This window comes from Alosa sapidissima, chromosome 12 (genome assembly GCF_018492685.1).
Source record: "Alosa sapidissima isolate fAloSap1 chromosome 12, fAloSap1.pri, whole genome shotgun sequence".
In the NCBI taxonomy this organism is placed as follows: Eukaryota; Metazoa; Chordata; class Actinopteri; order Clupeiformes; family Clupeidae; genus Alosa; species Alosa sapidissima.
In genome coordinates, this window is record NC_055968.1 from 22,218,018 (window position 1) to 22,230,517 (window position 12,500).

At 45.6% G+C, this 12,500-nt stretch overlaps 1 protein-coding gene across 1 annotated transcript in view; it reads left to right on the forward strand.

Moving 5' to 3' along the window:
* Positions 1-9,857, forward strand: part of atp10a (ATPase phospholipid transporting 10A) — a 39,054-nt gene extending 29,197 nt beyond the window's left edge. The window contains 7 exon segments of the mRNA XM_042057758.1: positions 1-75; positions 77-100; positions 1,004-1,204; positions 1,714-1,794; positions 1,961-2,065; positions 4,289-4,476; positions 5,216-9,857. The exon segment at positions 1-75 is cut by the window's left edge and continues 25 nt beyond it. Of these exon segments, the coding sequence (XP_041913692.1) occupies positions 1-75; positions 77-100; positions 1,004-1,204; positions 1,714-1,794; positions 1,961-2,065; positions 4,289-4,476; positions 5,216-5,495 (954 nt within the window). The 3' untranslated portion in view covers positions 5,496-9,857.
* The last annotated feature ends 2,643 nt before the right edge of the window (positions 9,858-12,500 follow it).

A 12,500-nucleotide genomic window follows, 5' to 3' on the forward strand; every position in this document is an offset into this window, starting at 1 on the left:
CCCCGCTTCCAGTACCTGCAGAAGCTGCTGCTAGTTCACGGTCACTGGTGCTACTCCCGGCTGGCCAACATGATCCCTCTATTTCTTCTACAAGAACGCGGTGAGTTTTCAGTGTTACACCACAGAAAGCACAGATATGCAAATATATTTTTACACTGTACTGTGTTTTGATATTTTCATCTAAGACCTCAAGAGCTGCTGGAAATTTGAATTTCCCTATGGGCTTATTTTATTATATCTTATCTATATATATATATATATATATATATATATATATATGTCTAGACTGTGACAAATAGAAGCATGTGCTGTTCCTCAGTATATACAACATATGCAGAGTGTGGGGGGCTTCCACCGTATTCGGTGAAATCAGCATTTTTGTGCAAGGCGACACCGTATACAGTATGTGTTCATGTCAGTAGAGCATCATGGGTGGCATGGCCGGTTTTGCATACGCCCTCATGTTTTCATTTTTTTCCCCATTGTCAGCCTTTTCTGTTGAAGCGTACCATATGGACGCGTTCACCTACACGAAAAAATGTATAGTCACATTTGCATGGGTGGTTACCGTTTGCAGCATCAGCCATTTCTGCAGAGAAAATCATTTCAGCTGCATTTTACTTGGTAGAAAACCCTGCATTGTTTATCCAGGTAGAGTGTTTGGTGTTTGTTTTGTTTTTTTTGTGATGTCAGCCGTTTTCTTTGTGGGAATGCCTAAGTGGCCCATTCTCTGTGAACCTGCTCAGTTCTTAATGAAGATCTATTCTTGTGTGGTCCCAGAGAGTCCCACGGGTAATGAAGATCCATCGCCTCTAATGACACCACAGCTGCAGGCCCCCAGTGTATTCACAGAGGCTTCCTAACCAACTCTGTTTATCCTTTCATTCATTCAATCCATTTTTCTCCTTGTGCCCCTTCTTTCTCTCTTTCTGTCATATTCTCTCCATCACTCACTTGCCCCCCCCCCCCCCCCCCTCCATCCTTCTCTCCTGGCCTCCTGCAGATGTTCGTGGCGCTCATTTTCTGGTACCAGTTCTACTGTGGATTCTCCGGGTCGGCCATGATCGATCAGTGGTATTTGATCTTCTTCAACCTGATGTTCTCGGCCTTCCCGCAGCTCATCACCGGCACGCTGGACAAAGACGTGTCCGCGGAGACCCTCCAGGAACTACCTCAGCTCTATATGAGCGGCCAGAACTCGGAGGTGCCACAGCAATTACCACTTATTTCACTTGAATTGTGGTCAGTCCCACTGCTAATGTCATTCTGTGTGTGGGTGTGTGCACTGGTGTGTTTGATTGCGTATGTGTGTGGGTGTGTTTAATTGCGTGTGTGTGTGTGTGTGTGTGTGTGTTGGGGGTAGCCAGGGAGACAGTGAAAGAAGGATGGAGCATGGCAACTTCTATAATTTTGTGTGGATATAATCAGTTGATCTCTCTGGACTTGCGATGCTAGAGCTAGCAGCATTGGGGAAAAAGCTTTTTAAATCGTCAGAGGATTATATTCTATTACAGCCATCTATCACTGTTGTGGTGTTAGAATTGGCCAACAGTGAGTCATTAACGCAGAATGCCCTTGCCATAGGTTCGTCACAAGCCATAACCTTATACAACTCAATTAAAAGGGCATGTCAGTATCCTCCACTGAAGCAGATGATGGTTGACTCTATCTGAATATAAACTACATGACCATGTGTTCTCTCTCTTTTGACAGGAATATAAGCCATACATGTTCTGGATGAATATGATTGATGCCTTTTATCAAAGCCTTGTCTGTTTCTTCATTCCTTATTTTGTGAGTTTTACCATCTTCTTACTTAAAATGCCCCCAGGTACTATATTGTAAATGATAAGTAGTGTTAAATACATTAAATAAGTAAATAAGTGTATATACTGTATATAGTATACTAAGTATATACTTCTAAGTATATACCATTTAACCTCTCCCTCTGCTTTCCTAGGCGTATGCTGACTCGAATGTGGACCTGTTCACGTGGGGAACCCCCATAATCACACTGGCTTTGTTTACCATCCTTCTCCATCTGGGCATTGAGACAAAGACATGGGTAAGGCTGTTCTCTGGGATGTGAATACTAGTTTATTCTTCTAAACAGTGAAGATATTTACACAAGCGGACATGTTGAGGAGGATCCATTTAGCTTAGCTGATGCTAACAATACCTCACAATATACTGTACCTAGAATTAGTGTTGGATCTCCTCTGGTTTAATGCAGCCTTCATGAGTTAGACCACACTGATATCCCAACACCTGCAGTCATCCTATGGGATTGGTATGACTAAGGTAGAGGTCAGGTGTCCATCCTGGTGTCCCACTCATAGTAATGCTGCTCAGGAATCTGATTGGACTCCTGGCTCTGGGCCTGACATGTGGGAGAGTGTGACAAGCCTGTGGATATTTATGCATGGAGCCTGGCTGATTAGATTGAAGCAGAGGACTTCAGCGGGATTGGAGGTGATATATCTATCAGCTGTGGCTCTGCTTAGCACTGCCACCACCGCACGCTACACCACCCTGGCTCTCCCACAGTGGTATTTCACTAGGTCGGCACGACACGGACGGTGTGGCCGTGGAATAACTATTGGCTTTACTTCCCTTCGTACACACACACACACACACACACACACACACACACACACACACACACACACAAACTGACACACACAGAGAGAGATGCGTGTCTTTTGCAGGTAAGCATGTGTACGGTTCCCCGCAACCTGCTCAGATGGTCCCAGTTACGAGGCAGTGGCGGCAGAGATTTACGAGGCCTGATTGGATTAGAGCTCTTTCCATTACGGCCAGCCTGTAAATTTCCGCCTGTCAGATTTTGCACATGAAAAAAATGTCCTTTACGCCAGCCTGGCTGCCTCCTGGCCATTGCGGCTCTCCTGTAGGGAGAGGGCTGGTGTGCCCACACTAAGAGCATGAGTCCCTGGGGGCAGCAGCATCATTGTCCCATACTACATACGGGCCCAGTGCCCACAAGTTTGATTCTGGCCAGAAGTCATTTCTAGGACTCACTACCCCCATCTCTCTCTCTCTCTCTCTCTCTCTCTCTCTCTCTCTCTCTCTCTCTCCTCTCTCTCTCTCTCTCTCTCTCTCTCTCTCTCTCCTCTCTCTCTCTCTCTCTCCTCTCATTCTCTCTCTCTCTCTCTCTCTCTCTCTCTCTCTCTCTCTCTCTCTCTCTCTCTCTCTCATTCTCTCATTTTTGGTCATGTTCACGGTCCAATCAGTAAGTGCTAGAAAAGCCCAAAAATAAACATAGTTTATTACACTTACTTATTTACTAATTAACTCACCCAAATCTGTGCTGTTGCGAGTTCACAACACATGACTGGCACGATGTCTTCACAACACACCATATGATTGGCTCAATGTATTCACAAGTTCGACGTTTTGCCGAGGAAGGGGTGGGATATGTGTGACAACGGTCATATTGGTTTTACAAACTAACCCCATGCATTTCTATGGAGGATTGCTGTGTCTCCTCATTAGAAAGTCTCTGTTTCAATGCTTTTGAACTGAAGTTTGTTTCTTGGATGTTCCTGCTCTACTCTCATAGTTTGTGTGCGTGGGATGCATGAGGTAGTTTATTGTAGCTCGTACACCTATTGAATGGGAAGCTGAGTCTCACCTAAGGCCATCTGAGGTGAACTGCTACTGGTCAGTCCGCTCACCCCCCCACACCTCCCCGCCTCCAACACCCCCACAACCCTCTTCACAGGATGGGTGTGCGCCGGCCAGATTGTTGGAGATGTTTTGGATAGGTGTTGGCCAGGTCCCTCGCATCAGCAGATGGGTGTGCTCCTCTCACGCATACCTCAGCTCAGTAAATCAGTCATCTGTTCTTTACGCCAGCCAAGTCTACAAACTTTGCCCGAAACACTTTGGCACTGAACTCATAGATATGCCTTGGAATACATAGAACCCATCACATCGTAGAAGTGATGTTCATGTGAGATTTCAGATTGGGTCATTAGCAGGGTTTAAAGTTCTCGGGTACTGTGCTGGAATTCAGGGATGGGCCAGGCTTATGAAGAGGACAAATCAATAAATATTTGTCAAAAAGAAACCAAGTGGCTTCAAATATTTCCGATTTCAGACACACAATTATTTTTTTTTACGCCCAGCATTAGTCATCACCATGGCGGACCCCACTAGTTAACTTTAGACTAGTTAATCTTCCCTGATTCACACGGAAGTTGGCATTGCTGAAAGTAACAATCTCCATTCTCTCCTTTCTCTTTCTGTTCCCTTCTGTGGCCCTCAGACGTGGATGAACTGGGCCTCCATCGCGTTCAGCGTGGCGCTCTTCTTCACGGTGGCCCTGTGCTACAACGCCTCCTGCCCCACCTGCTACACCCCCTCCAACCCCTACTGGACCATGCAGAGGCTGCTGGGAGATCCGCTCTTCTACCTGCTGTGCTTCATCACACCGTTCACCGCGGTGCTGCCCAGGTAGGCTAACCTCAAACACCATTGCGTCTTCTCCAAGTCTAAAAACTGTTTATTTGTCTTTGTGTGAGTCTCAGTGCTTTCTTTCCCGGATATGCCAGCCCAAATGACATGACAAAATTATAGATTATACAATCTGTTCATTTGTTTTGTGTGATATGCAGGGATACAGACTTTACTTCCATCTGTATGAGTCTCACTGCTTTCTTACCCAGATATGATAACCCAAGCACCATTAGATATTATTATATTATATAATCTCTTCATTTGTCTTTATGATTTGCAGGGATACAGACTTTACCCCCCCCCCCCCCCCCCCCCAGAGAATTTTGCTGAGGCACTTTATACAATTTGTACTGCCGATACTTGTGTGCTTTCAATAAAAGATCTGGGGGAATCTGTGCAAACACAGTTTGAAAACTTTTTGTCCTGTGCGTGCAGTGCAGTACAGTGCTGTACTGGTGATGTGTTCGTTCAGATAACCACAGTATCCTCTGAGCAGTCTCACTCGGGGAGTAGCACACAGGGAGTCTATGCAGAGAGTGTGTTCACATTCAGTAGAGGTTAGGCTCTGAAGTCCCATGATTCATAACAAGCCAGTGATAACACAATGCCTACGTGTGTTTATTCCTGGGAGCTTGTGTATGTGTAGTGTATCGAAGCAATGGTGGTGTTTATGTTTCCTGAAGTGCATGACCTTGTGTGTGTGTGTGTGTGTGTGTGTGTGTGTGTGTTTCCACAGATACTTCTACAGGGCTTGTCAGGGCTCACTGTTCCCCGGCCCTGTCCAGGTTGGGAGGCAGCTGGACAAACTCCCAGCCGAGACACGCAGGAACCTCCTGAGCCTACAGTGGATGAAGGTGGGTTCGTTCGGCTCACTGTTTGGACCCCGCCCCCTCCTTCTTCCCCTTCCCCAGGGGTTGCGGGCCGAGGTCACGGCAACCCCACCCCAGCTCGTCTTCCTCCTCCTCATCTTCATCATCTGCTTCCTCGACCTCCAAGAAGCCAGAGGCGCCGGATAGCACTCTAAACTCTAACAGCCTGGAGACGTGGACCCGCTGCCCAAGCTCCAAGCCGACGGTCAACCAGCACACAACCAGCGCTGGTGGCGTCCAACAGCAGGACAGCGGGCAGCCCCCCTCCTCCCCTTCCCCCTCCGCGTCATCGCCCCACCCAGACAGTAAAGGGGAGCCTCTGGTCCCCCCCACAGACACAGACACCCTGCCGTACACCAAAGAGCCCAAACGGGCCAGGGGGGCGCCGCCTTCGCCATCGTCAACGGACCCCCCCACCTTCGAAGTGGTGGAGCTGCCGTCGGACTTTAGGCCGCTTGGCTGGATGACCTCCACGCCACTGCTGGCGCCGCAGCCAGTGCCCCAGCATGAGGGCAAAGCTGGCAATGCTCAGGGCGGAGCCCAGAGGCGGGACTATGAGGGTGAGACCAGCCCCATGCACAGACTCCTCCCCAAAGAGGGTGGGGCTCATCGTGCCCAGGGCTCTGACTGTGAGAAAGAGCATGCCCTCAAAACGACTCTACTCTGATGCCTTCACCCCCCCCCCACACACACACATTATGCAGATTCCGTTTTGCACGTTATTTCTAAGAAATTTTTATTCTATTTTTCTGGAGGATTATTTTATAAAAGCTATAAATAGGTACTATACATTATATATGCATTTTATAGATGTAAAAACTAAAGCCAAATAAGGAGAGAATTTGTGAGATTTATCTTCTGCTTCTGCAACTCGAGTGTATCTGTGTGTGTGTGTGTGTGTGTGTGTGGTTGTGAATGTGTGTGTTTTTAACGCTGGAATGTTTTGTTTTATTTAAGTTCCATCTCAGAACTGGAGGCGGTGTTTGTTTCTGTTTCAGTCTAAGCAGAACCATTTTGTTATCAGTGTGTTCAGATGTTCTTGTTCTGGCTTTGACTTTGAATCCTGCACATGTTTGCAGACCTTGGCTCTGGATTCGCTTCAGGATAGCACTCCCCTCAGCGGTCTCTCTCTCTCTCTCTCTCTCTCTCTCTCTCTCTCTCTCTCTCTCTCACACTCACACTCACACTCACACTCACACACACACACACACACACACACACACACACACACACACACACACACACACACACACACACACACACACACACACACACACACACACACACTCACACTCACACACACACTGACACTAACAACAGCTGAAGCTGTTCTGCTAACCCTTTACTTTGTCAGGACCTTAAAGGAGAGATCCGGCGAGTTTTCACATAGATCTCTGTTTCTCGAGGTCACTGAGTGTTGTTGGTACGGAAAAAAACGAAAACAATTGGTTTTACCTAGTTCGAGTTGCTACAGCCAGCAGCTAACGCAGCCAGGCAGTTACAGTGCTACACTCTGGGGCCATTTCTGTGAGCTCCCATGTACATGCCCACAGAGTGTAGCGCTGTAGCTGCCTGGCTACGTTAGCTGCTGGCTGCAGCAACTCGAGCTAGGTAAAACCGATTGTTTTTTTTTTGTTTTTTTATACCGACAGTACTTGGTGACCTCGAGAAACAGAGATCTATGTGAAAACTCACTGGATTTCTCCTTGAAACTGTGCCTTAACCACCCCATCATGAAGACCAAAACGCAACTGGCAGATTTTAACTGAGGTTCTTGACACCAATTTGAGCCGGAAAGCTCAGCTTTTTCATGAGATCCTTTTGCATGTCTAAAAGACTGATCGGGGAGGCCGCCCATGTTATGCTGTAAGTGCAATGGGAGAGGTGATATTCCAGTGACACTTGAAACTGAATCTAAGGAGCTTATTAGAGATTGTCCCAGAGAAGTTCCCTTTACCCTGCTGAGCAGGAGGGCAAGCCTCAGACCAGACCAAACTCTTCTCTTATTCACCTAAGGGCTCTCTTAGTATTCAATGATGCCAACATTTGGATTGTCTAAACTTGTCTTTGATACTTTACTATGCTGCTTCTCCCAGTCAGATAATATATGTATGTATGTGTATTTTTAAACAGTTATTATAGCTATATATTACAGTATAGACAAGTATTGATATATTAGTTATTCACACTATTTTATGTGCTGTAAGGTAGTTTCCATGCCGATTAGCTGTATTTCAGTGCTGTTTTTGGAGACTTGATATGTGAACATACAATGCCAGCGAGACAGACTCTTGGGACTATTGGGAGTGTTTGAATGGACTTGAGGATAATGATCTATTCACAACAAGACATTTCTGTGTAAAATAATGTGGTTTTCTTTCACTCATCATGTGCTGAACTTTCACACTAATTCTGTAGCATGTGTGTAAGCTGTTCAGTGTCTTTCTGCTGGTTCAGTTTACATATTCGCTTGCCACCACTTGTTCATGTTCTGATCTGTGGCTGTGTTTAAATCAGACCACCACTCTGTCTGGGCTTCACCATTTCATCCATTATGTTCTATAAAGCAGGAACCAGGAAGTGCTTCAGATGTTTCTTTTTTTTTTATTGGTCACTAACCCTCAGAATATTTCAAATTGGAATGGAGGTGGGATCATGTTGCCTCTGAGGGTTTGGTATGTGAACACGGTCAGAGCAGCAGTGTAGGATAGGGCAGTGATGGGGCTGTATAGATCACGGTTTGGAGTGGGTGAAATCGAGTTATGTGTGAAATAAATGATATCTCTGGTGGGATCACATCGAGGGCACGCACCCCTAACACTGCCACAGGCCAAATGATTTGCCATAATGTTGAGAAATGAGAGATGACACGACTCGAAATGAGTTACAGGACAGAAAAGTGAATTTGTTTTGTAGGAGATATTAAGCATGTCATGATTTTCTGCCTTTCACATCAGCCAAGACCTTTTTGTGTGTTTGTGTTTTGTTATGGTTTGTTTAAGGTTTCTCCTCCAACAACTGACCTGGGAAAAGTCAGTTGCCAAATGCATGTTATCTGTTTTTTTCTTTTTGAATTTGCACAGTGTTGAACATTACCAGAGCAATGCTCCAAAGTTATATTTCAATGTAGTCTTTTATCTTTGAATCCAAAGGACCACCATCTTTTGATGCACTTTTAGAGTCTCTATGATGACTCTAAATGTATTCAATGCCAGAGTTATTCCTACTCATCTCTCTAATCTTTTGAGTTCCTCTTACCATGTTCATGTTGAACCTGTACAAATGTACCGTCTCGTTCTAAAAACCATTCCATATTTATCAGCGTATTGGGAGGTCAGTGTTGTGCCTTTGGCATGACGGAGAAATGGCCCCTCCCCCAGTGATGACATGCTGACATTGCATTCTGGGATGGTAGCATGTTAAGCCATTGTACATTTTGCCGGCACTCAGGTTTAAGTCAAACCAAATGCATCCCATGGCATGTTAAAACGTCTTGAGCACTAACCAAAAGTTGTTTCGTTTTCTTTTTTTTGTAGATGTTTGTGGAGAAACATGGCCCAGGTCTCTCCATGTGCATATGTTTGTGTTGACCGCACACACTAGCGGGCTCATTGTGTGTATGTGTATGTGTGTGTGTTTGTCTGTGTTGGGCCCATTCTGCCATCAGCATGTTTACAACACAACACCATGTGCCTTGAACACTGGATGCAAAGAAAAGTTGTATCAGAAAAGCCTTAAAGTATAAATGTGGCCCTTTTATCTACTTTGACTGGATCGTAAAATTCAATAAATGCAATTGATTTTATATATATTTCTCTTCTTTTATGAGACATGAAAGTGCATTATTCAGCTGTATTTATGTGTGTTTGTGGCGGGGCATTGGAATGTGTCCACTTGGTGCTGTCTGTCCCAGATTCTAGGTCTGTCGGTGCCTGGCTGGGCATCACATGCATTAACACAAATCAGTCTCTGACGCATTCCAAAGCAACTGCTCTCACTCACACATGCTGGGCTCCTTTCACAGGAATGTTCACTCCTTCTCTCTCTCTTTCTCTCCACCTCTCTTTCTCTCTCACCCTCATGTTCTCTGTTTCTTCCTCTCTCTTTCTATCGTGCTCACTCTCTGTTGGTGTGTCTGCACCTTGCTTTCTGTTTTCCTCTGTTATTGTTTTCTCTTCCTTTCAGGTGTCTTTGATTTGAGAGTGTGTGTCTGTCTGTCTGTTTGGTTCCCTGGTTGTGGAGATTCCTCCCTGCCTTTCTCATATCCTAATGGAGCTTTTCATACTGTATTGGTCTCGCTCACTGTTCACAAAGATTTAATGTTTTGCCCATTTGTTTTTTTTTTTTTTTTATCTTTTTGGCCATCATCTGTTGGAAGCCCTCATTTTCAATTGTTCTGTCAAACTAAGGTCCACAAGTAATGTATCCATTAGTTAGTAACTGTTCTGTTTTTTTCCCTGTCAAGAACAATTTTTTGTCTGTCACTTAAATAAATGTATGAGAATGCTATCCTTGTCTCACCTTCCTGAGCAGGAGATCTTTTGTCACATGATTTCGTTGTGATGCGTCCAGTAAGCATCAGTTGCTCTTACAGCGTAACCGAAGCAGGCAGTGGAGTTGTGACTAATGAAACGGAGCTAATGGAATTATGTTGCCTTGGCGAGCTCTGAGGGGCATAGGGGACGTGCGTGGCATTGGCATAGGCTGCTGCCGTTTACCATGAAGGGCACAGCTGGAGGGCTCCTCTGGGGCGGCAAGGGCCCAACTGCCAGAGGAGAGGTGCACATGGGCCCAACCACACTGCAGCTTCACAAGGGGCCCCAATGGCATTGAAAGTGTGTGCATGTTTGTGTTTCTCTGTGTGTGTGTGTGTGTGTGTGTGTGTGTGTGTGTGTGTGTGTGTGTGTGTGTGCAAATGTGTGTGTTTGAGAGTAGAGTGTGAATATTTTCTCTGCTTTACAAAAATCCCTGGGAGCTGTAGTTTTGATAATTCATTCAAGGTTCACCGATGCTGCAAAGGGATTCTTTTTTCCTCAGTTGTGCAGGACTGGAACCTTAGTAAATGGTACAAATATTAATGTGATGATTGCCAAGCCATTGCTCCATCATCTCCTGTAAAAGTCAGAAAAATAAGATGTTTGTCCAGCAGGAGACCAAAGGGAAACTACCTGATCCAACACGACCACGTGATGGAGCGGTCACACACCTTGGCCCTCACAGACCTGAATACACACACGTACAAAGACAAATATGTTCAGTGAGTGTGGATCATTTCCACTTTCTTCACTGTACCCCTGATAGACCGAAAAACTTAACTCTGTCCTGCTGCTATTTTCGCAGAGCAAATACTTCTACTCTCCCCTGAGACGCCTCAAAGAATCCATCTTGCTTTGTCCCCCCAAAAAAACCTAGCTCCTCACTTTTACTCCTAAACAGAAAGGAGAGTTTGTGTGTGTGTGTGTGTGTGTGTGTGTGTGTGTGTGGGGGGGGGGGGGGTTATGTGAAAGTGCTTAAATATGATTGGGGTGGGGAAGATGAATGATCTTTGGCCCTCAGTGTCTGTGGTTGGTCTTTGCGAGGTGTGTTTAGCATCTGTGGTCCCCTGGCAGCACGAGCCGAGCGGTGGAGAGGTTATTAATGAATTTCCTTTAAGGCACAGCGGGGCAGGAAGGTGAGGGGAGGGTGGGGAGCTACGTGAGGAGTGCAGCGGACGGCTCTGCTGATGCTGCCGTTCACCACTCTGCTCTGTTTTGGCCGAGCTTGGCTCAGGGACGGGCAAATTACTGACCGCCGCTGCACTTTTCAGAAACAACTTCCTTCATCTTGACACGGGAGATAATGATCTTCCTCCCTGGGTACTCTCTATCTCTCTCTTCTCTCTCTCTCTTTCTTTTTTTATCTCTGTCTCTCTCCATCCTTCTCTCTCTCTCTCCATCCCTCTCTCTCTTGGCGAGGTGCAGGGCAAAGCAAGTCTTTCCCTGCCCCTCTCTCTGCCCAGCCGGACCTATAACCTCCTGACTTCTCTACTTCCTCTGCTGAAGTGGTCATTTTACACCTCCACATAGGCAACTCGAAGTGAAGAAGAGTGGATTTTGTTTTTATTACTATTCAATATGGAAGGAACCATGCTAAATTACCAGAAGCACAAATAATAATTTTAGTCTTGGTTTTACTGAATTAGATTTTTGTTTCATCCCTTGGTATATTTACAGTATCATGACTTATTTCTGAATAGAGCAGATCTCAATCACCTAAGGGAAAGGTATAAACATTTTATATGCCAAACGGAACAATTGCAAATATATGTATCATTTTACTTTTATTCACATACACACATGCGCTCCATCTTTCTCTCTCTCGCTCTCCATTCATCTCTCTCACGCTTCCTATCTCAGTCTTTGAAATCTTTAGTTTATAGTTTATATGTCAGATTATTCACAGACACTCTCCCCTGGAAGGACCCATGAAACTGTTTAAAGGGCTACTTTCCATATTCACTGCAAGGCTTACTTGGCCATGAAGACATCAGGGAAACTTCATTAATTCGTCACGTTTTATGGGCCGAAATCAGGACATTTTCAATTTCCTCAACACATCTCATAAAAGTGCTTGGAGTCTGTCTTGTGCTTGTCTGCGCCACACGAGGTTGGGCAGACGTGTTGATGTGTAACCTGCTACTCAACGTCACTCTTAGCTATCGGGCAAAGAGACAAGATGGACACCAGAAAGACACTGAAACTGCACTTGTTAACAGCATAAAACACTGTGCAGTAATTTAAAAGACGAGGCATTTTAAAGATGTTTTGCTTATAGTCGTCCAGACATGTGTCCCCCTCTTGTGCTGTCCTGCCAGAACTGGAGGAGACTGGCAGTGGTAGTGATTAAGATCAAATGATTAAGTGATTATGCGTTCGCCCGATCCTGGAGGCTCTGGCCAATGATGAGGTCTCATCCTCAGAGGGTTACAGGAGACAGAGGGCAGGAAGGTGGACGTCCACTTCAGACACTCATCTCCCCTGTGTCCTCCCCTTAACACTGGGTCACATTCTGAGCACTTAACGTTGGCCTGCAGAGAGAGTGAGGTGACCAGGGGTCTTAAGAGGGAGGCTCTTTGTCTTTCTAGAGCCAACTTCAACTAATTTCAGCTCTCCA